At 38.5% G+C, this 22,646-nt stretch overlaps 1 protein-coding gene across 5 annotated transcripts in view; it reads left to right on the forward strand.

Moving 5' to 3' along the window:
• The window catches only part of PRDM2 (PR/SET domain 2), a 72,435-nt gene that overhangs the window by 15,355 nt on the left and 34,434 nt on the right, over positions 1-22,646 (forward strand). For all 5 annotated transcript variants that reach the window (XM_086764433.1, XM_086764430.1, XM_086764431.1 and 2 more), the window contains 4 exons: positions 937-1,054; positions 2,304-2,407; positions 5,852-6,004; positions 12,507-12,633. In XM_086764433.1, coding sequence (XP_086620559.1) covers positions 937-1,054; positions 2,304-2,407; positions 5,852-6,004; positions 12,507-12,633 — 502 coding nt within the window. The remainder of the gene's footprint in view (positions 1-936; positions 1,055-2,303; positions 2,408-5,851; positions 6,005-12,506; positions 12,634-22,646) is intronic.

The raw sequence follows: 22,646 nt of genomic DNA on the forward strand, positions 1-22,646 counted from the left end.
CTCATAAATACTACAGCTCTGGGACTGTTTCTATGAACTCTTATGTGATACTTTTTGGAAGAAAGTCTCAGTGTAATAGGCTAGGCAGGTAGTCAACTTTACATTGTATTTTATCTGAAATTTGGAAGAACTCCAATCAGAAATGGCACAAAGGACATAATGTAGCATGTAACAATGCTATTACTGATCTAATTACCAGTTAAATGTAGTTTCTTATGGCATAACTGATCAGTACAAATAATGCAACTAATAAAAACCGTTCCATGGATGAGTTTTAGATTGCCATATTAATGATCAGTTTCAAAATTTAACACTAAGCCTGAACTCATGAAAACTTACTCTGAAAAATACAGATATTTTCTGCGGTGTGGAACCACATTACTTTTCTGTTCATTCATCTTTAAGTATGATATAGTGGTGCTCTCAGGTAAGTCATATTCAGACAGGGAAAAGAAAATACTTTTAGCTCTATTGCCCAAGTAACTCCAGGGAGAATTTGGAATTTGTTTTTAAGAAGAGGCCAGGGAAAATGAATGAAATGGCAAATGGCCGAACAGATACGTGAAAACCACTTCAGTTAGATTTACTCACTGTTTGCTGCTTGTAACCAAAACACATCCATTAACTAAAGCAAAAAATAACTACAGCAACTTTAGTTATCAATGTTTTACGTGTGTCTTTAATGTGGTCTTAGAGCTCTGCATTAAAGCATAAACAAGTGTAATGAAAATAATAGTGAAAACTTGAACGTTCTGATAAAAAGATACTTCAACACTAGCATGTTGATGGAGGGGACCCTAGTTGAAATGGCAATTTGGAAATTTTACTTCAATTTCAAGTCAGGAGTTTTTGTAGCTTGTATGGGTTGATAATCTGTTGTCCTATTGATTTTTCTTCTGTTAATAGTCATGGCCCTTTTGGCTTTTTGACTTGTAGAACACAACTGAATCTACTGGCGCTGTGGAGACCTTAGATGATGTCCCTGAGCATGTGCTTAGGGGGCTTCCTGAGGACGTGAGGCTCTTCCCATCTGCTGTTGACAAGACACGGCTTGGTGAGTACTACAACTGTGAAAAGAGAATGAAGATTTTTACACCAGCTCGCATAAACTGCAGTTGCTGTGAATGTTTGGTGCCCTGCTGTGCTGGTACTTTTATCTGAAATAATTTCCGTTGGAGAGAGCGGAGAGCTCCTAACAATCTCCAGCATCCCGAGATGATGTTCCTAGAACATCAGAATTGGGGTGAAAGGTGAACCAAGATGCAAATAGATTAGATTCTGAAAATACTGATAGGTTACTTCACTCGTTTGTTTTCATTTATAGCACTTTCACTTTTACAGTTTTGTGTTTTTTCAACTCACTTACTGTTATCTCTTTAGAATGCTGCAGCTCACTTCCAATCAGTAAGTTCAGTACAGACTTGAAAGCTGCTATATGGAGCAAAGTGTCATTTCTGTAATAATGTGCAAGATGTTTGGCTTTTTTAAACAGTTTAACGTGGGAGAACTTTGACGGAAGTCAGAATTGGAGACAGGATACTTGGTGTTAAAAGCTGGTGGTTTGAGGAATAAGCCTGACAATAAATGCATTACTGTTAGAAACAAGTTATAAGCTCCTTGGAGCAAGGTTAATCTTCTCTAGTATGAACCTGGTCTAGCATGGTCTGAATGGGAATGTTATGTTTAATTAGCAATTATTTGTCAATCTGTTCTTAGTTTATGTGCTGTAAAATGTGAAATGCAGCTGTCCATTCTCAGTTCAGTTTAATCTTGTCAATAAGCTTGTGGGCAGATGCACATATTTTCACCAGTCCTAAATGTTTTTTCCTTCAAAATATGCTATTAATTAGTTTCACAACTTTTGTGAGGGCCTCATTTGCCTGGCATTGTTTCAGAGAAAGCAAATAGGATTTTTCTTTTAATGACATGTTTACTCAGCAAAAGAGCTGAAATCTGGGACTTTACAATGTAAAACCTGTAATGTTCTTATGATATTTTCAATATTACCTGAAGTACAAGAAAAATCGAGGTCATTTTTTGTCATCAGAGCTACAGTAGCCCGTGAGCAAAGAATGAAACCAGGTAAATGCTTAAACCTTTCATGACTGAAGTCAGTTTTGGGGAGAGGATTGTTTGAATTCATTTTATTAAACTTCAGTTTCATTATTGTGATTGTAATATTGTAGAGTGATCCCCAATCTGAGATAGATGTGTATAATAATCTTAAGTAATATGAATTGTGAGTAGAACATTTGCTTGAGATATATTAAATCGGTTTTAACTGCTGATATGCATCTCTTCAGGTGTCTGGGCAACAAAATCAATTTTAAAAGGCAAGAAGTTTGGACCATTTGTTGGTGACAAGAAAAAAAGATCTCAAGTTAAGAGCAATGTATACATGTGGGAGGTAAGAAACAGCTTGCACATGGAAAAAAAACTATCTGTCCCTAGGTCAGTGTTTTGTATTTAGCCTTTAAGTTTTTCAGAGACTTTAGAAATGGACATGATGTGAAGTAATTGCCATCTATCTATGTCTACCATAACAAACAGTTATTTATAGATGCTTGGATTGAGCAACCATTCAGAATTACAAAGCTTTAAACTGTTGACATTGTTTGAAATCGCTGTATTAATTTTCTTCTATACTGTCTCCGGATCAGACCTCCCCTTAAGGGTCTGTTGTTGTTAAAGCTCTGCTTTTGTGGCTTGAACCCTGAGGAATATTCCTTCTGCAACTGAGTGCTGTCAACTGCCGATGAAATTAGGGAAATTAGGAGGATATGGAATCTCTTATGGAAGCCACAGCGCTCCTCCTCGTTTAGCGCTTTGAAAACCAGCTTTGTTATGAGAATTGGTTTTGCTTTTGGAGGTTTTATGAAAGTTCTTAACTGTTGCAGTATTTCTTGTGCTGCTTGTGTTTGGGCTTGCCTTAAAGCAAATACTGTCTGGAGAGCTGAATAGCTCTTTAAGCTCCACTGGTAGTCATAAGACCGTGGATGTTACATAGCTTTCAAAATGTAGGTGTCTTAATCTGGAGTTGAATCCTATCTACAGTGGCTTTAAGGCAGTTCATTAATACTTCCAAAGATTTATTCAGCCTTTCTGAAAACAGATACAGCAACTGGCTTTAGCAAAGTGAATGGTCAAGGAGGAGAGGGATGGAGGAACTATGACGTAGCGTGTCCTGGAACTGAACTTGCTAGCTTACAGATTTTTAGGCTAAAGATCCTGATAGTGGTCATCCTTCTGGCCCCTGGCCTGCAAAAACTGAACTGCATAAAGCACTGGATACAAATAAAAAAATTCATATTAACCCCTATCGGAGGAATTGATTTAGAACAATTTCTCATAAATGCAAATTCATGTTCAGGAAGGTAATAAAGTATTCAAGTATCGTGTTTGTTGCATTGAGCTAATATTATTGCAAACTCCACTGCATAAGGTATCTCCAGTTTTGATCTGGTACGAGAACTCTTAGTGAGATTGAATCAGTCAAATAAATTATTTACCTTGCGGTTGTTTTTCTCAGTGCTGGATTTTGAATGTTCTCAGCGGATATGTCTTAACATTTTTTAAATTGGTGTTGAGAAATGATTGTCGCAAGCAAGCTGTTACAAAGCTTGGTAGTTTGCAGTGCAGGCAATGATGGGAACCCTTGCAAGATTTCAAAGTAATTGTGTGTTGCTTTAATACTGATTTTGGAATTGGAAAAAAGCAGCTGAAATGAGACCACAACAATTGGCCCCCATATGCTGATATCTGAAACCAGTCCAGAATCTTAACTGCTAGAAAATATGTTTTGTAAAAGGATGATGGTGTGTGGGAGTAGTTAGGTATATGGACTTCTAAATAGGAGAACAACCTTTTCCACAAAAATGCCATTTGTTTCTTTAGTGAAGTTAATCTGAAGAAAAAGTAAGATTTCTAAAAGCTGGCATTTCTGGTCAATTTTAATAATTTTGAACTGCCATGCTAGAGGATGGTTCTGAAAAAGATGAGTTTTGTGTGTCAGTGTATGTTTGCCGTGTCTGAGGAGAGAGACGGAGACTTGAACCTATTTTAATTTTCTGTTGGATAAAAGCGACAGATAGGAAAATGATGGCGAGTGACTGAAAGCCGAGGGAAATGCTGTCTGCTGATTCAGAATGACTGGCACAACTGCGCCGAATGATCTTTATTGTGGTTTACAAGAATCACTTAAAGTTGCAATGTTATATAGAGAAGTGTGAGATCTTTCCTTTCTCACAGTGCATGAAGCCTTTAAACAATATTCTGTAAATTAGAAGCTTTAGCCAAAAAGTAATGAAGTGTTTTATTTTGTTCAAAAAACATAATAAAGTAATATATTTTAAAAAGTACTAAAGTATTAAGTTTTGACGTATGTTCCGTATTTGGTAACTCTTCCACAGCATTATTCAGGTCTTTTCTTCCATTTTAACCAGAAGGATTGCTTTCACAGTCTTGTTCTGTGAAGCTGTTTATGCTTTCATAGGGCTGGGTGTGCTGATGAACATTCTTCCAAAAGTCAGCTGATGAAATCCGTTCTGAAATAGTTTAAGTAAGGGAGATGTTTGCTGTTGGCTTGGAAAAAAAACTATGATGATTTTGGTATATTTGTTTAAACTTTACCTTTAGTGATAAAATGCATTTTTATTAAACGAACAGTGTATCAACACAAAAGAAATCAAATTTATATTAAATGGTTCTTGTTTTAAGCTGTTGTAGAAGTGTACTTGAAATTGAAAATGTAAAACAGTTTGAAAAGACTTAGAATTACTTGTAAAGTAAGTATCAGAAACAATAAACAATGGTGTAACAGAGCAGGAAAGTTAGAGTGAAATTAGAATTTTAGTTTATTCCTTATCTGCAGTGATGCTAAGTGAACGTTGCAGGAGGTGATGTCCTCTTGTTTTTCGAAAAATTTATGAGCTGCCCAGTACTTCTGAGACATTGTGTACTGGTTAGTATGCCTGTCTTCTGAGATGAAGTAATGGGAGAGTGATCGTTCCAGTTGCCAAACAGTGATGTGTACGTTGGTTTGGGAAAAAACACATAGCATCCACCGATAGCTCTTCTTACAGACATCTAACCTGGATTATAATAAGAGTGGGAGGTGCATTACATGTCTTGAAAGAGAAGCAGAGTTGCCTGTCATTAAAAAATACTGAAGATGTCAGTAACCTTCCTTTATTGCAAGCTGTCTTGAAATGTCAAACGGGAGTAGGTGTCAAAAATTTTTCTCCAGGAAAGAAAAGTGAAGAATTTCCACATCTTGGAACAGACACAAGTTTATTGACATGGTCAGCTTCTTAAGGTGATCACAAAATTTCTGAAAGGTTAAGATTTTCCTTAATACCCTGAAAAATGATTAAATATAAATTATGCTTTTCCTTATCTTTATGAAGAAAGTAAGTGCTTCTAACTTCTCTATAGTTACTTTTCCCAATTCATCAGGTAGTAAAAATAAAACTGTACTGCCTTTATATCTTAAAATCAATCATTTTATGAAGTGCAAAATCTAGAGAATCATTGCCAAACTGAAAAGAAAGTGTAAAATGTTTTAAGTATTTTGGCTTTTAAGCCCAAAACCTTTAGAGAAAGGCTATTTTTTTTTTCCAACTGTACCAATTCCATTAAAAGATTGTAGAAGACCAGCAGCACTGGTCTTAAGTAAAGTCTTTTTTACTGGTCTCCCAGTAAAACCCCTACCTCTGCTCATATCCTTTGTGTCATCTCTATCCTTAGATGATTACTACTACTTTCTGTAGCTTTAAAACATGTAGTGTTTTAGTGCAGGTGCACTTCAGTGTTAACAGTTGTCTGTTTGTTTAATGCTGTTTTTGTCTCACAGGTGTATTACCCAAACTTGGGATGGATGTGTGTTGATGCAACTGATCCAAAGAAAGGCAACTGGCTACGGTATATAAACTGGGCACGTTCAGGAAAGGAGCAAAATCTATTTCCTCTGGAGATCAACAGGACCATATACTACAAAAGTTTAAAGGTATCAGTGTCTGAAGAATCAGTTACTGCTCTGTACCTTTTATTAATAATAATTTTAATTCCTTTATTTTTTTCTTTACTATTTGTATTAAACATATTTTGAAACATTCTATGAAATATAATTAAAATATTGCAAATGCTCCATTTCATTGGTCTAAATTCTTCTGGGCCACTACAGTTGACATTAAGATCTACTGTTAAAACACTGGATATGTATGAACACTAGGTCTGTCTCGTTGGTTAATGATTTGCTGTAGCACCAAATTTGATAGACTAGAATGACAAACTCTAGCAGATTACATCAAATGAATGTTTTTCTATTTCTGTAGATACTTGAGACACTTTCTACTGAGGTGTTTTTTTTCAGAAATCAGTTATTTTTGTGGTCTTTACATCATATGACAAAGATTGGTTGTCAAGACACTTTTAAAGTTCTCTTCGTGAAACAAATCTTCCTGGTTTTATATCAGTCCAGTTTTGTTCAGGGAGTGGGGAGCAGGACCAAGGGTGTAATTCCTGGGGCATTGTATTTCCCAAACCAAGAAAAAAATGGTTAAACTATAAGTAATGATAGAGTATGTTAGTGTTAGAATATTATGGCTATGAGGTATTAATTGAATCTCTGATCAAGAACCTACTAACAGTGATATATAGCTTGACTTTGTTTTTACTTAAAATGCTTTTGTGGTTTCTAGGTATATGCAGCCTTGCGGTTATGCTATTGCTGTTTCTTATATTTCCTTGTAAGGCTGACAACATCTATCTTCACTTAATGGAAGAATTAGTTGATACCGTGCAGTTTTGAAGCTTACAGGGCAGTATAGCAATACGTAAAACTGTTCTATCTTAGGTCGCTCAAACTAGATTTTAAAACCCAAACTTCTAAACATACTCTGAACTTTCTAATAGCTTTGAGGTAGCATTCAAGTAGAGATTTGCTATTGCCAGCCAGACTATTGACTTCTCAGTGTTTATTCACTGAGGGCAGGCTCCCAATGTGAATCTGTAGCCAGCTTAGGTTTCTCTAGACACATTATCTTGGGTTGCCTCTGCCTTTGCCCATAGTCACACTAGTTCATTAACATAAGTGTGCTTTTGGAGTCACTCTGCCATTTTAAATTTCTCTCTCGTTGTATCTTTTCTGCAAAGGTTTTAGACCTGATGAAGACAAGCATTCCCATAGATCAGATTTGTTTTCTGATTAATAATATTGCACTTCAGAAAATAATTGTACCGCTAAAAGGCTGAGCACTGTTGATGGAATAACAAATACCTTGCCTCAGCATCTGAAATATCCTTTTGTTCCTTTGACTGTCTTCTCTTGTGACCTGATGAATTTTATCCTAGTGGGTCCTGCCAACAAGATCATGCTACCAAGCAGCTCTTTCTGAAGACTGTTGGAGCAGCCTATAAGGATCAGTTTTATTGTTTTCAAAATCTGTCTGGGATTTGTTGCAGTGTGAGATGTTGAGTTTGGGATGCGAAGGGATTCTTCAAAGAGCCACCTTCAGCAGGGTTTATTTACCCCGCAGCAACCACTCAGATGTGTGATGTGCCTTTCCCTGCGTGCTGTGGGATTCTTTATTAGCTTCAGCTCAGTGTTAGCAATACCAGTCCCAGGCAAGCTTCTGGAAATTCACGTTGGTGTCTGCACCATAAGCTAGTTGGAGGGAGTGTTACATCAGAAATGGCGTTGCCTCCAAGCTGCCTCTGCACAAAGGCTTGCTGCTGTACCTCTTAGAGGCCATGGAGAAGCAGCAGCTCTGAGTAGTGTTGGGTGTCGTGCAAAGCGGGATGCTGGGACCTAAGCTGGTATAGAACCACAGAGTTTTCTAGCCTGTAGACTTAGTTCCAGGAATGCAGCATGGACATGATCAAACTAGTTCTGCATGAGCCACGTTGGGATGGCTTGTGTTAGTAATCCCAGCTCCATGCTGCTCAGAAGTAACCAGATTGTTTCCAGGACCAAGTTAGTCCAAGAAGTGTTGCAGCCGTGGTTCAGCAGTGCACTCCTGCTGTTCCTTGGTTGTCACTACGTCTGTGACACAGTAACTTGGCGAGTAATTTCAGAGGTGCCTGTAGAAATCTCTGAGTTGCTTCACTACACAGAACTAGGTTGTAATGCAAAGTTTAACTTTGCTCTGTATTGGTGGAAAAAAGCTCACAAATGTTTGTTAACAATGTTTATGTTTGGATATTCCAATTATTATGTATCCAATGTAAATGTCTGGATATTCCAATTATTTTTCGAACCATCTATTTTGACATATTTTACTCTCTTCTACCTTTTAGAGAAGTGATATGTAAAGAAAATTCTGATCTTGCTAATCTGTGATTTTTTTGTGTGTGTGAAAACTTGACATAAAATTGGACAGTTTTCACTACCATTAAACATTCAGAATACTGATAAATCTGATCAAGATTTAGAAAGTCACGTTTTGTGTTTTTTAATTGCACAAGTGAACTATTCTTGTAGTTTAATAGGAATATTTTAATGATCCAATATTCTGTTTAATTTCTTGTCCATTCCAAGAATATGACAACCAAAGGAAGACATTAAGAAAGCTTAATTTGTTTAGTGTTTTGTAAACTTATTTTTCATTGAAGTGACAATTATATATAAACCAGGCTTTTAAAATAAAGTTAGTGTGAAGAAATTGGAAGTTAAGCTGCAAGTGACTGACAACTTAGGAGAAGTATAATGCAGAGGAGGAGATTCAGAATGTGTGATCTCAGGGGCAAGTTACTACATTAAAGCATTTACACGTTGTCTGTTGTATCAGTTTTTACGATACTATACCTTAGGAACTGCAGGGAAATTTCGTACCTTGGAAAAAGTTGTGCTGTTTTCTGGTTTCTTTACAAAATATGGTTCCTTATGTCTGTTGTCTCGCCTTCTGTGTCAGAGATGAGGTTCTTACAGGGTCCATATCAGTCTGAGATTCACATCACAAGTTACTGACAACTGAGACAAAAGAAAGCGTATAATATGTAACATCTTAAATGTCCTTCTCTTTCTGCATATAATGTGTTATGGTGTGTACACTGCCATTTCAAAACTGCTGTAAATTTACCAGCCCAGGTATGTACACATTGTTCCTTCCTGATCTTTATCATAATTCATGCACTTAGGGGAATTCCATTTGGTGATAAATAAACAACACAGTTTTTATTTACCCCCAAAAGAGGATTAGTGGCTTGTACGTAATTTTGTTCTACTTTACCTTGAAGCATTTAAAATGTTGTCATAGCTATTTTTTTTCCCCAAGATTTTCTTCAGCTTTTTATGGGTTTCTCATTTGTAAGTTAAACAGGCTGATTTCCAAGCTTCATTGCTAAGATAGGCAAAGTCCAAATTTGCTTGGTGTAAAATGAACCTCAAAACTGCACAGAGCTTCAGCTTCCCTATTCTCTCCTGTAAATGAATAGTAATAGGATAGAATTTTTAAGTGAGCACAAGCAAATGCTTTTCTCTTCCATCTTCTTCGTCTTTGTTGAAGGACTGAGGATATTTGTAGGCTGCTTTGCATATGCTTTCCTCAGGATGCGTACGTGAGAGTTGTGATATTTCATTGAAACAGCTTAAACTCACTGTGGGCTTTTCAAAGTTCTTCCTGCCTCTCCTAATAGTGTTATTCTGCATGTAGTACAAGACTTTGGAATTCTTTAAGAAGCAGTGAAAAATTAGTTTCAAAAAGTTTTATAAGTAAGCTTGGCTCTGAAACTGTCCTAGATTAAGGTGAAATTGTTTATGGATGAATGTTTTGCCAAACAGGTTTATCATAACTCAAGAACCTCCCTGTTATATAGGAACGCAACGTAACAAAGGGTTCTGCAGTGTCAGAAATGCACACAACTAATGCCTCAAACTGTCCACTGTGGTTGTATTCGGGGAGATAAGGCCACATCCAGCTGCAGAAGCACAGTATCACAGTAGAATGCAGTGTCTGCGGTTGTGGTCGTTTAACCCCAGCTGACAACTAAGCAGCACACAGCTGCTCGCTCACTCCCTCCCAGCGATGGAGGAGAGAATTGGAAGAGTAAAAGCGAGAAAAGTTCTGGTCTGAGATAAAGAGAGGAACATCCCTTTGGTAGCTGGGGTCAGCTGTCCTGGCCGTGTCCCCTCCCAACTTCTCGTGCACCCTCAGCCTACGCGCTGGCGGGTGGGGTGAGGAGCAGAAAGGGCCCTGACTGTGTGTCAGCACCGCTCAGCGATAACTCAAACATCCCTGTGCCATCAACGCTGTTTCCAGCACAAATCCAAAACACAGCCCCATACTTGCTACCATGAAGAAAATTAACTCTGCCCCAGCCAAAACCAGCACAGTGGTGAAAAATACACACTCCAGTAAGGTCAGACAGGCAAATGTCTGTCTCAGCCTGTACAAGACATGTTGCGGTGCTTGCACGTGTACAATGGATTGAATTCTAGACAATCTGTGCTAGAACCTCTTATGATATAACTTGTCAGGATATTACTCTTGAAAATAACAAATTTTGACATTACTTTAAACCTTATGAACAGAAAATATTTGGTTTGAGGAATGCTGAATGTTGCAGTTAAAGCACCAAAAAGCGCCTGGGAGTTATTAACCTAATGAGCCATTCCAAAATTGATACCTTTTTTAACCAAGCTATCCCAATCTGACACTACCTCACAAATGATCTGTAGGTAATTGTTTGGAGGAGGCTGATTTTTCAGAGCTGCTGTTAGTGTCATCAGTAAGAGATGGCCGTGTGCTATCAGTAGCGGTAGAAGTGGCCCTTGGTCAGTGGGGTCCTTTTCTCGCTCGTGTTGCTGGTGAGGGAGCTGGTTTAATTGTCTGGTTTTGAAGCTGCTGCTGCATCTCATTCTAGAAGTACAAGGTTAGAGGGCTTAATGTAAATTCACGAGTAGTTACATCAAAACTAAATTCATCAAGTTCCATGTTAGCTCCAGTCGCGCAGCTAACAAATTACATGCTTGTTATCATCCTGTGTTTGCATGGCCTAAAAATTTGCCAGCTCTTTTCTGAGCTTGTATATTGTTTAGATGATAAGTTGTTTGCATCAGACAACTCTCCTTCATTCCTAAACAGCTGCAAAATGGGGCCGTGCAAATAGGTTGACCGCTGTTTATCCTAGCAGGCCTCCGGGACTGTTAAGGAAGCCAAACCGTAGGCTTTGCTTATATTATAACTTAAACGCTGAATGTAGTTGCTGGGATCTTGGATCGCTTCTTGTTCCAGCGTCTGAGGGTATAAAGGTAACTCACCTTTATCAAGTGCTGTTGAGACACTCTTAAAAAAAGTGCTTTAGAAGAAGCAAATATTACTATTGTTCTTGATACAAAAATTGTCTTTGGCTTCAGCCAAAGTCTAAGGGTACCCTGTGCTCTAACGTAACGAGTCTAAAAGTAGTGTCTTTCCTCCACAAGCCTGATGTTCATTAAGCCCTGGAAAAAAGGGGGCTTGTAGTTAAGGGAAAGGACGGTGTTTAAGGTGATTTTTCCTTGGGTTTGGATGGAATGCTTCAGGAAACGGGGAGATAATTATGAAGATTTAAAAAATAGGTACAAATACATCTTTAGTCTGCAAACTTGGGGACTTGTTAGCTTGATCTGATAATGTTTTAAGGAGCCTGTGAAATAATCAGGGAAGGTAGCATTGATCAGCTTGGTGACAGTGCTGGGAATATGAGGAGTAATTGCGATTGGCTAATTTGGTCTTTCCTGTGAATTTTTGGATTGGATAATAAACTAGAAAGAATAAACTTGGAATGACAAAGACCTCTCTCATTATTGTGACTGAGTGGCTCTGTTAAACATGTAGCCATTATCTCTTTTCCTGTACATTCCCTTTACTCGCTGCGACAGTCTTCTCCTGTATCTTTAGGTTTTGTTCCGAATTCCAGCTGTAGTGGATGACCGAGCAGTTTTACTCGTTACTTAATGCTGTGGGTAAGGTTGGTGTCCAGAGCTCCCTGAAACAGCAAAAACAATGGACACCGGGGATTTAATGGCTGTGAGTGCAATCTGCAGGGATTTAAATCGATGTCACGAGTTGAGACAAATCAAAATTTTGGGGTGTTCCGGCTTGGAAGTTTCGGGTATATTTAATAACTGTGTACTGCTGTGTAATTAATGAATGATACTGGCAGAAAAGGCCGGTTTCTCGGTGGCAAAGCATCGCCATTACAGCGGAAAGCGGTGGGGGGGGGGGGGGCCGCTTGGGTGCTGCCTGCCCGCCCCGCCGGAACCGGCCCCCTTTGCGCGGTTTTACTGCGGTCCCGCCGCCGCGGCGGGAGCGGAGGGCAGCTCGGCGCTGCACGCGTTGCGCGCCCTCCGGCCGCCAGGGGGCGCGGGCGGCGGCGCCCTTGGCGCGCGGCGGCGGCGGCGCGGGGGCATCGCCGCCGCCGTCGGCGCCGCCGCGGCCTCTCCCCCGCCGCTCCCCCCCCGCCCCGCGGCCCGCCGCCAACAAACCGCTGCCTGATTGGCCCCGCGCCTCTCTCTTCTCTCCCGGCAGCCAATCGCGCCCGGCGAGGAGCTGTTGGTGTGGTACAATGGGGAGGACGACCCGGAGATAGCCGCCGCTATTGAGGAAGAGCGAGCCAGCGCCCGGAGCCGGCGGCACTCCCCGAAAGCCAGGAAAGGTAGGGCCCTCCTTCCCTGCCCGCCGCAACGCGGGTCCCGGCCCTCCCTGCCGCACCGCGCCCGCACGCCGCGGCGGCCGGGCATGGCGGCGGGGGAGGAGGGGGCGGGAGGGGCGACCCGCAAACTTTTACCGGCTGGGCGGTGGCCGCCGTGACCTTCCCCCGAGCCGGAGAGAGGGAGGGTGGCGCAGGGCGGGACATGGGAGTTGCGGTGGCTCCGGGCCCGCCTGGAAAAGTTGGCCGGGGCGGGGTGCGGCGCGCCGCTCCGCTCCGCTCTGTTCCCGACAACCGGGCGCTGCCCGGGGACGGAAAATGTCTCCGGCCGGGGGGCTCTGCGGGGCTTGCCGTGAGCGCGGGGATGGCCTCTGCGCAACAGCACGCACGGTTGTGTCAGCCTTCCTCAAACCATCAACTTTTTGTGTGGGTGGGGTGGTTGCTAAAATTATTTGCAGGCGGTGTTAACAAGTGGAGTGTCGCCGAGGAATGGGTTTCTGTTACGCGCAAGCATTGTTTTTTACTTTAGTCGAGCGCTGGTGCAAATGGAAAAAGTAAGGCTTTGTTATTTTCTGTGGTTTTTAATTTCTTGTTATTTTTAGGGTGCTGGTAAGCTTGTTGGTTATGAAATTTTGCAGGCGGCGTTAATGGCTACTTTTGGCTGACTTTGGCGGAGGAGGAAAGGTGGGAGAAGGATTTTGGGGGGGGTTTATACACGTTAGTCTTTATGTAAATATGCGTGTCAAACCAGACATCCATTGTTTTTTCCATGATTAATTCCGTAGCAATATTTTTTAGAGTGCATGTTCCTCCACGCAGAGGCTTACATAACTGACATTTTGACTACCGTTTTAGGCCAAAATTGCAGTAGAAGCTGTCACTTACAGGGAGTAAATATAAAAAGGATGTAGTTACGGTTGTAGTGCAAGGGTATTGATGCCTCTTCTTGGTGAATATATATATTTTGGAATTTTTTGAAGGTGACAAACGAACCAAACAAGGAATATTTTAAATGGTATCATCGTAAATTTTTTTTACTTAAAATTTAGGGCCTGATCTTACACATAGTGCAGTTCACTGTGGAAGTCACATTGAGAACAAGATCAAATATTTAGGAAAACGGTTGGGTTTGTTTTAAGTTTAGAGATTGAGGAGAGGGCTAGGAAAAAGAAGTGGTACAGTACAGTTGGTTATTCTTCTGAACAGTAATTCATAGATTAAGCTAATACAAACTGAAATTCAAGCACTGATTTTTATTTTACTGCCTGTAATGAAAACCAGATTTAGCACGTATATAAGTAGCGCTTGGTAAATTAGAGGCTGTATCGTGCTTTTTCCTAAATGTGCATTATCTTAGCAAATAGAATTTGAATGACTGTGATTTACCTGAAAGGCTAGAAAAACAACATGGAAGAATTTGATTATATTAAAAATTTGAAAAGCCAGACAGAATAATTTCTAAGGTAATTTTTCATGGTATAGAAATTTTATTTGCATTCGTAAAGTCATAGTTAAAAATATCAGTAAACTAATTTGGTGGTTCCTGGGTTTTGTTTTTGTGCCATTTTTAGGTTTACAGTTTTAGCTGTGACGGGTTTTACGGGTTTCACACTGTCATAATTAGGAGTAATAGATTTTTCGGCCCATTTTGTAAACATATGCTCTTTACCAAGGCTCACAAATAGACATATAGGTAGATATAAAAACCAAACAACAACCAACATAAACCGAAAACAACCCCAAACACAATATAGATGAAGTATTTGAGAATAAGGAGGAATAGTTGATCTATGGAATTATACTCTTGTATCATGAAGCACAAAGACCAAATTCTTAGTTGTTTCAATTTGTTGTGATTAAATTTTCAGTGTCCATGCTGTAAAAGATAAGTCAGTTCATAATACGGGCTTTATTCTTTTCTAATACATGTATTTTTTGAAATGGTATAGTTCTGTTTTATTGGGTTCCATTGAAATTACTTTTACTCTTCTACATTTACTCTCAGTTATTTTAGTATTTGTAGTAGCATCTGCTAATATTTACAATTCATAGCAATTTTCTTTTAAGAAACGTAATATTTTTCTGTTGATTTGATAGCAGTAGCTGCAGTTAAGATTCCAAAATGGTTTCTACTGATATTCCTTCTTTTGCAGATTCGTCTGTATCTCCCGGATATGGAAGTTTCTTAGCCCTGGGGTTGAGGCTTTATGGGAAAATAAAGGAAATAGTTATAAGCAGGGTCAAAAAGTAAATTAAAAAAAAACCTAATTCTAACTATATGATGAAGGGGAGAAGGGAGGAGAAAGATGTTGTGACTTAACTTTATGTATGTGAAAAACTGGGAGTCAGTACAAGGTAGTCTTTTAGATTAAATACCAATTTAAGTAACTTGCTAGAGAGTAGCTCCTCTGGAGGGTTGTGAAATTTGAATATGTTAGGTACCTAAACAGATCAATTCATTCTTTTAAAATTAACTTTGTTTTGGCCTGTGTTGCAGGTTGTCGTCTTAGACATTGAGGAGAAAATAGAACTAAATAAGAACTGCCAAGTTTAAACAACTGTGAGTGAGCGTCCTTTAGAAACACATTTTTCAGGAAAGGAAGCTGGCAGTTTAAGACCTTAGAAATTACTAGACAAGATCATATTTGAGAAGTGTGTTATGATTTAGTTATTCAAAACATGCCATTATTAAATAGCTCATAATTATTCTGTAGTTGGTAAAACAAATACCCTTTTGAATTTTTAATGCATCTTAGGCCTTGTCCTTGGACAGTTAAGATATCTAACAGAGTCTTGTTTCTGTAATTTTTTTAATGAACTCTGATTATATCAGGAAAAGTGACCACTTCACAGGTATTAAAAATATTATGTGCTTTGTCCAATCAGTCAAGGCTTTCATTATTGTAAAACTTTTCATATTGCTCTAGGAATACTCTTTATTTCTGAATAAATCCTCACATATTGCCAGTTCAGACTATCTTACCATAAAATGTAGACCTTAATAAATTTGTGAAGTTGAGATGGCATTTAAGAATGAGGAGCTGACCAAGCCTAGGGTGGACACAAAGTACTAATTGAACTGTTTTCCGTGACCTTGATCTGACCTCTGTTTGGAAGCGACTACTGACACAAGGTTCATGATCTCCTGTAGAGCATTTTTAGAATGGCACCTGGTGGTGTTCTCTGTGTAGCAGTCTTCTCTAAGATGTTTGCAGAACGTGGGATCTTGGTTGTGCCTCATTGTGTTTCTTAAAACTCGCCTGCTCTTTACTTAACACAACTTCTTCAGCAGTTTGGTGTTTTGCATATTGTTGTTTTTGTAGTCTGCATTCAAAATACTTTACATCTCCCAGGTGTTAGTCTACAATATGACCTGGCTTGGTCATAGGTTTTCATAGCTGGAGTAAATCCTTTTCATCTTTCTTCTACCATGCACAGCAGTTCAGGAGTCCTCGAGGAAAAGAGGCAGTTCTTACTAATTTATTTTTATACATGGAAACATTGCATGTTGTTGCTAAGGTAATGAGTGCATTTGAGATGTAGAAAGAAACTTAGTAGGATAAAAGGGTATTGGGTGAGGGGAATAGACAACCCGCTTCCCTCTGCTCACAAAAAAAACCCCACCACCACCAAACAAAAACCAACTTGCTGAACTTGGGGAGTGCCAAAGATTTTTATCAGAGCCTATCCTTGTTATCTTTGACATGATTAGTATGTGGTTAAGAGACAGCAGCTGCTGGTGCATGGTCAACAACTAGCAGAAAAATGATTTAACACATTTCTTGTTGTTTTTACATTTTCTGAAATTTCATTTATTTGTTCAACATTTATCATCTCCTTCTCCCAACTTGTAGTTAATGTGCTTCTGTCCTGTCGGCCAAGCTTGCAGGAAAACTTGTTCAAATCAAATGCATTAGCGCAAGATTTTTCAGTTTTTCGCTTTCTAAGCAGAAAAAGAGAACAGCCTGTCTTTCACTTTACAGTTGAATTCCTGTGCCTGTTAGAGGAGTAGTGTGGACTTTTCTTTTCTCATCAGGGTATTTCTTCCTTTATATATGACAGTAGTAATATGTGGTAGTGGTAAGCAGTAACATCGAAGACGAGTGTTTCCTTCAACAACAACACTTCTGGAGTCTCTGGCTTCAGGCTCAGTCTTACTTTCAAAAGTAACTTATTGCTAACTAAATAAAAGTATTTAAAATAAAAAAAAGATAGTCATACTTCAAAATATCCAGTGGTTTTATCAGGCTATAATCTGCTTTAAAGTGCTAAGCAGGCTCCAAAGTGTAATCAAATAATACTAAAATAATCTAGACAGTTTCTGTCATGGATTATGTGACAGATCAAACATCTTTTCTCAAAGGAGAAAAAATACTGATATTATACAGGGTAAAAGTTTGTTCAGCTATGTGCTTTTGAATATTATATTTTAAATAAAACTTTTTGAGAGGGGGGAGAAGAGGGCAATATTTTACTTCCCCTCTGCTTATTTCTGTCTCTCTGGTAGTGGTGCTGTGCTGTGCTGTGCTGTTCGGCTGTATTTGTGTCTTAGCTGTGTTCCACTTAGCACTTTAGGCAGCAAACCCCAGTGACATAATTCATACTATTGCCTGGAATGAATACTGTGTGTGCCTCTTTCCTGTCTTCTCTTGGTACAAAGTCAGACTGTCAAGAGGGAGGGGGAAAAAAAGTCTGTAACTTCATTTTTCCAAAAGCACATGCTGCATAAGGCAACTTGAGTGGGAGTCTGACATGAAACCAGATGACCTCTTAAAAAACCCGGTTGTGTCACCTCTTAAAATAGAATCCTCTGTTGTAGTGCAGGCAAAACACCTGAGTCACATTCACCTATACTGTGGAAAGCCCCTAGTGATTATTTATTGTAGTACAGTTTTAAAGTCTCAAACCATTGCTAATAAATCTTTTAAAACTTTACTACCTTAAATGGCTCCACTGCTGTCGTTCTTATCAGATTTCAGGGAGAGCATGAGCTGTAGGCTGACTCTTAGTAAATAATACTGTCCCAGAGATAGTGCAAGATTAAGGTGAGTGAATTATGAATCAATTATCATCAGTTATGAATAATTATTATGCCTTGTTTTATGTAAGTCTGAATGCAAAGTACAACTTCAGACCTGCTTCACAGATTCTAAATCAATGCTGTCATAATAGAAGTTACACTGGATTTTCTTTATCTGTAAGTGTGACTATTGCTGAAATACTGTCAAATTGCTGCTGCAGAAAAGGGAAATGTAAAGATGAAATAAGCAGATTAAATTCTGTGATAGCAGAAATCCTTGCAGTTTTTTTTTGTTAATACTTTTCGTTGACATTCTCACTTAGTTTCAAATAATTAGCTGCACTTGAAAGTTGCATAAATATGCATCCTGTTTACAAAAGGTAGGCCTTGAATTGCCATCTGGATGCGTCACAAATGGAAATCATGGGTAAAGGATGCCCTGATTTAAGTTACATGGATTTATTAGTTAGACTTCTACTTGGAATGTTCAAAAGTTTTATTTCCAAACAGAAAAGAGATTGTGTGAGAGAAAGGATTGTGTATTAATTGGAATGTAGCTTATTAGAAGGATGTTAAAGTTCTGTAAGTAGTACACTTGTAGCAAGGATAACATGAAAGCTCTATTTCCAATAGATTTAATGAAAATCTTAGATAGGAACTCAAGACTTGAAAATTTCTTAGCCAGTGACTGGGAAAAGACAAAGGAGAAAGGAGAATGTCAACAGGGTAATCTGGAACAAAACCTTAAAATGAAATCTACTTTGATTTCCCAAAATCACATTGATTTATGAGAAGAATTATATAACTCCAGTTAAAAAGCTGCATTTGGGATGTCAAGGGAACTGTATCTCTCATAGCAGCTTCTGTCTGCTGAATATCTAGTATATTTGATGTCTTCCATCCAGCGGAAATTTTATTTTGCCCCTCATAAATGGGGCCCTTTGCATGGGAGACGCATATTACTTTAAATTCCCATCTTCACTTCTACAGCAACGCCCCCAGTTCCTGTGATAGCTGCTGCTCTGAGCTTTGCTGAACAGCAGAGTGAAATTGGTGTGATTCATTCCAGCCTTGCTGCTGCCTACAGGTTTAAGAATAGGAGAAGCTAAGCCTTCATTTCAGAGGTAAAAAAATGAATTATCTGTATTAAAAAAAAAAATTAAATCCAGCACTGAAGTGCATATATTGACTCCATATTTCTGAGTATAAACTTTTGGAAATATGAGGCCTTGGCATGTTCAGATATTTCTGAAGTTATTAAAAAACATCAGTGTTTCTGCTTCAGTCAGGTTGTATCATATTTATGTGAACATTGGGAAACTTGTTTGCTTACGTGCTGTAATTATAAGGTTAGGGAAGGCTGTAAGGTTTGTTTCTTCTTCAGAAGCCTCAGTTGTACTGTTGTGTATACACTCCCTTTAAAAGTTTCCACATGTGCAGCTGGTAATGGAAATCCACAGGTGCTACCAGTGTGCTCTCTTGCCAGTGTGGGGCTGGCCCTGTTATCAGGGAGTCGTGGTGTTTGTACTAGCAGCGGGATCAGACATCCTCCTGTTTGGAGTACGGGGGCCCCCCACCTTTGTCTGCGCAAGCATCTGAGTGGTGGTGCCACTAAGAAAGCAGAACTCCTTGTGAGAAGAATTTAGCAAAGGGCTTGGAGGTGGTCAGGAATGCAGTGTAAGGACTGGGTGCTGATGATCGGGTCTTTGTTAAAACAAGTACTACAAGCACCTTGCGTACTCTCTGTTGCTTTATCTCTGTGGTTTTTTGTCCTTAACTTAAAATAACAATATGGCCCTCATGATTGAAACAAGTCGGTATGTTTCTAGCTGCTAACTTATTTGTAGTTAGAGCAAATGTATATATTTATCTAACATCATAAAAATATTTTTCTTGGTTATTTGGTTATTCAAATTCTAAAGTGTTCCATATTTTTCTTGATACTTTTGCTTGTTCAGCTATGAGTCCTTACACTATTTTTTCCAAGTTAAAAAAAAATAAAATACATCTAGACCACAGTTGCAGCATTTTCTAGCAAATTTGCTAATACTGTTTTCAGTTGCATAACCTACAGTCGGAAGTGAAATAAAGCATCAGTTAGCTTTCTAGTATTAATCAATTTTTTTCTATTGATCAGAGTTAGCTTTGAAACAGTGAGTGACCTGTAAGAAAAGGAGCTTGGTATTCTGCTGCTTTTTTTTTTTTTAAATCAAGCCAGTGTGTTTTGAAACTGCTCTCCTCCTTTCTTAGGAAAATATTTTTTTATTTTCCTGAAAATAAGTTAAAAGTTACTAAGTTTCTATAGAAATACAAGTTTCCTTGCAGAAATATGTTATCTTATTAGGGTTTTCCAAAACTTTCTTAGAATATTCTCTTCTGAATCACAGAACTGTTTAAATGCTTCTCTGTACAAGATGCGGAGAAAATCTGTTGGTTGTGGTTTTAGGGAACAGCTTTGAGAGAAATAGATTTGGAGCTAATGTTCCGAAATAGGAAAGGGATGAATTCCTGCAGAATAGGAGAATGGGTGCTGTTTTCCAGAGTTGAACAAGTGCTTTTCTTTTTTATTCCCTTAAGTGATCTGTTTCACCATTTAGAATTGTCCCGTTGCTTGTAGCACATAAGAAAGCAAACTCAATGAGATACTGACTGCTTTACCTATGTTAAAGTGTTTGTTTGCTGTCTCATTTAAATGTCTATTCGCATGAATAGTCCTTTCTTGAATTCCTATTAAGTCAAGGGTTTGTCAGACACTGTTGCTCTTTCTGTGGTTTCCTTACCCCTCCTGTACAATCTGCTACTTCATTTTTTGTTTTATAATTGGAGACTCTGGCTTTTATGTTAGATACAACGTAAAGTCAATGTTTGACTTTCAGTGTATTCTTATTTTAGTTGCCTCTAGCTTGAATTGTGTCTTAATTTAGTGAAAGCTCCAAGTTCTTGTAATGAGAATCTTCTGTACCTCTTAATAATTTTTTACTGCCTTTCCCTAGATGTTTTCTTTTTATGCTTAATCTTTTCAAAGCCATTTGAAAAATATTATTCATATTGATTCTGTATCACTAAAGATACTAAACTTTTTTAGTGCTTGTTTTTATTACCATTTACCATAATTTTGCATCGATCATTTTTTTTACTTGAGTTGTTTACAGGGAGCGTCTTACGCTGAGGGGCTAGGTGCCCTGTGCAATTTATTATGCAGTGATAAACAGGCTTGTTTAAGTTAACTTCAGGTATGTGCATACCAAGTTTTGATAGCTGCTTTACGGGACGAGATGCAGACTCCGTTTGTGTGTGTGTGGCTGAGAGCTGTTTTCTTTAGTTGTGAGATCTCCTTTGTAAGGTTATTTGTGTTTGTAAAGTCTCCATGAACACTCATGTCACGGGATTACAAAACTGGAAATTATCGAAGTAATCTTATATTCCCCTTATTAACTATTTAGTACATTTTCCAAGTGACCAAAAAGGAAAAACAGTGTCAGACCATAGTGTGTTTAATTCTTTTAATCTGTCAAAGCTCCACATTTATTTTGTTACTCCTGCCAAGAGCCTTATACAGATTGACGGGAATGACTTTGTTCTGAAGAATTCTCACTGGCCTACACTGGCTGTGTCAGGTTCCTCAAGGAAATGCTATAGCAGTCTAAGTTTTTACTTGGGTTTAACAGTTATTGAAATAAGACTCACTGTTATTCCAACATTTGTAGCTAAGAAATTAGATAATGTCTGACCATCACATATTCACTAGCAAATATTTACCTTTTCTAAACTTTTTTCCCCTAAACTAAGAAAGCACATTTATTGGAATCGCCAGTGCATGCAAGTTATTTAGGATAAAACTTTCAGAAGCACTTACAAGTGCTGTTGTTGCTGTTAAAGAGTTAATTTTATTGTCACACTTTCTATCAGAGTTCTGCAAGAGCATTTGATAGACTATGATTAATGGTTTAGAACTTCAAAGAGGCAATATTATTAATGCGATGATTGATGCAAAGTTACTCTAGTGAGAGTATTATAATAGCTGCAAATCTATCATCTTGATTATTATTGCTGCAAAATGCTATAGAAATGGGTAGTCAGCTATACATCTATTCTAACTTGCATTGAGAGCCAGATGCCTTACTTGAGTCTAGTCAAATATGAATCTTGTTTTATTTGGCAGTCTATAAGAGAGAAATTGATTGTTGACTAGGAAAGACCTAATGTGAAAGTGACTCAATTCATATAAATTTTGGTAAATTTTCTAGTGGATCACCATTATTCAGAGACCAGTCTGATGCAAGCTTCCTTATGTTGTTGCCAGTAAAATTGGAAACTAAATGTTTAGATAGTAAGCTCTGGTGTAAAGCAGCTCAGCTGCAGTGATAGCTGACCTCTCTTTAGCAGCAAGTTTGTATCAGAATGTTAAAACACACACCTTTGCCATAGATTCATACTCTTAAAAGGAAACGCGTGTGATACGCTGGCAAATATTGGAGTTGTCTTGGGCTTTTACCGAGGAGTAGGTCATACTAATTTTCCACGAGTTGAGTAAAAAATTCACCTTCCTGTGAAGTGTTCTATTTCAAGTTGCAGGCAAAGAGTCCAGTGTTTCTTATGGACCCATGTCAGGGATTGCAAAAGCAAAGTGGACTTTGTCTGAAACTTAGCATCTAGCTACCAAATCCTTAACTGGAAAGTGTGAGCCTCCAGTCTCTCCACTCTCATAGACCAGAGCTATGTTTTTTTTCTGATTCCTTGCCTGCAAATAAAAATGTCCAAGTTACTTTTCAGTGATGTTTTATTTTTGTATTCTGTTTTGGTCGACATTTTATGCTATTAAAAAATGTGTGCAAAAAACTTTTACAACTTTAACAGATTTAGATCAAATTAGACTTTAATCTTGAATGTAGCAGTTAACTGAGCAGAAGACAAGTACGTTTGTGCTTTGACTGGGATTTGTTTTCACTTTATTTGAAAAATGTAGGAAGTTGCCATTCCCTGTAGTGGCTCTATGAGC

This window comes from Chlamydotis macqueenii, chromosome 21, assembly GCF_036417535.1.
Source record: "Chlamydotis macqueenii isolate bChlMac1 chromosome 21, bChlMac1.mat, whole genome shotgun sequence".
NCBI classification, from domain to species: Eukaryota; Metazoa; Chordata; class Aves; order Otidiformes; family Otididae; genus Chlamydotis; species Chlamydotis macqueenii.